Source organism: Mizuhopecten yessoensis, unplaced genomic scaffold (assembly GCF_002113885.1).
Source record: "Mizuhopecten yessoensis strain PY_sf001 unplaced genomic scaffold, ASM211388v2 scaffold715429, whole genome shotgun sequence".
In the NCBI taxonomy this organism is placed as follows: Eukaryota; Metazoa; Mollusca; class Bivalvia; order Pectinida; family Pectinidae; genus Mizuhopecten; species Mizuhopecten yessoensis.
The window spans coordinates 13,599-15,182 of NW_018479614.1; the positions used below are offsets into that span (position 1 = coordinate 13,599).

General features: G+C 36.4%; 1 protein-coding gene across 1 annotated transcript; it reads right to left on the bottom strand.

The window, feature by feature from the left end:
* Window positions 1-303: 303 nt before the first annotated feature.
* On the bottom strand, window positions 304-1,530 carry LOC110441089 (atypical kinase COQ8A, mitochondrial-like; the record flags this gene model as incomplete). The annotated part of the gene is made up of 3 exons (XM_021484190.1): window positions 304-445; window positions 800-893; window positions 1,449-1,530. Coding segments are annotated over 3 exons (318 nt in total), but the record flags the coding sequence as incomplete, so codon positions are not given.
* Between the last annotated feature and the right edge of the window lie 54 nt (window positions 1,531-1,584).

Here is a 1,584-nt window from a genome sequence, read left to right on the forward strand (position 1 = left end):
ATATGTTCACACGTGCCAAAAGCAAATAGAGGTTTGACAATGTGGTCGATCCATCTTACAAGACATCTGTGGTGACCTGTATAGGAAGGTACGGGTATGTTATACCTACGAGTGCAAACAAATTATTTAGAAATGATCAAACACTGGTTATAAGCTGTCAGCGTCACACCAATAAGCTGTAAAATAACCAAGTTTTAAATATAATACCAAAATATAAACATCAACAAAATTATGTGACAAGATAGATTTAGGTAAACATGGTTTACACTTGGTTGGCTACATAAAGGTTAAAGGTCACCCTACCTTGTCTCTAACTTCCTGTGGGAAATCCTCGCCCTGGTCCAGTGGGATTCCCTCCATGTAGTCGCAGGTGATCACTTCTACCATACTCAGCTCATCCACAACCTCGGGGACAAGGAACTGTGGCTCGTTCTTCACCAGCTCTCTGGGTAGATAAAGCAGGTAATTATACCGTACATACATTGTATAGCTTTGTTATAAGATAATGGAGAATCTGGTAATCTGATAAGAGAAGACAAATTTTCCAACACCTACTTGAAGTATAATATTCAAATTTGATAGTCTATGTAAAACCTTTAAGAGAGACAGTAAAAAATACAGATTGGAAATAGTGAAAAAGTGTCCTCAATTTGGTTCAACTAAATGAAGTGTAGGAAACAAGTTCAGAAAATTTTATTTTTCAGTTTTTGAAAACTTTTGTATGAATTTCCAAAATCCCATATGAAATAGAAATTCATTTATGATCCTCAATTATCAAACAGTTGTGGATTCTACCTACCTAAACCTGCGGGCACATCTGGCCTCCCGGAGGTAGTCCACTTCCCACTTTAACTCTGTTCTCGCCACTGCAATTACACTGTCTATGTACACACCTGTTAAAGAAATACACAGAACTTCAGGTAAAATGTACAATATATATGATACAATGGTGTCAGGGGTTATGACAGGATAATTAACTTGTGTCCATGGAAATATGATCACAGTTTAGCCAAAGACATTTGAAGTCATCACACAAGTTTGGACTAAGAACACTTTTATTTACAGTAAGCATGTGAAATTCGGTTCCCAAGTTAACCCTGATAGAACATAAATTTCCAATTAAACTAGCTGAGTTATTGTTGTGGAAATGTAATTCAGGTTAGCTAAATTGTTCTTCCTAAGAAACCTGTGTATAGAGACTGTGTGTTGATCAATAGTGAGCAGTTTATACAGAATCCCAGGCAACGACTATAATGTATTGAAGTCACAGATACTTGGTTGTTTCACTTCATGAGACCAAGCATCGTGAAGTCTACATTAATGTTATAATTGTACATTATCTTTGTTTAAACATTTGTTACAACATTGTAATGAACAATGTGATGATGTCTTGACAACAAAACTAAGATGATGTATTTTAAGCATTGCCCCCTCTACTGCCTGCTCACCTTTAGGTATGATGTTGAACATGTTGAGAACGCCCATCAGAGAACGAATGTCACTGTCAATACACTGGGCAACTCCAGGGAACTGTCAATATATAATATATAAAGGGACATATTACTACAGGGTACTGTCAATATA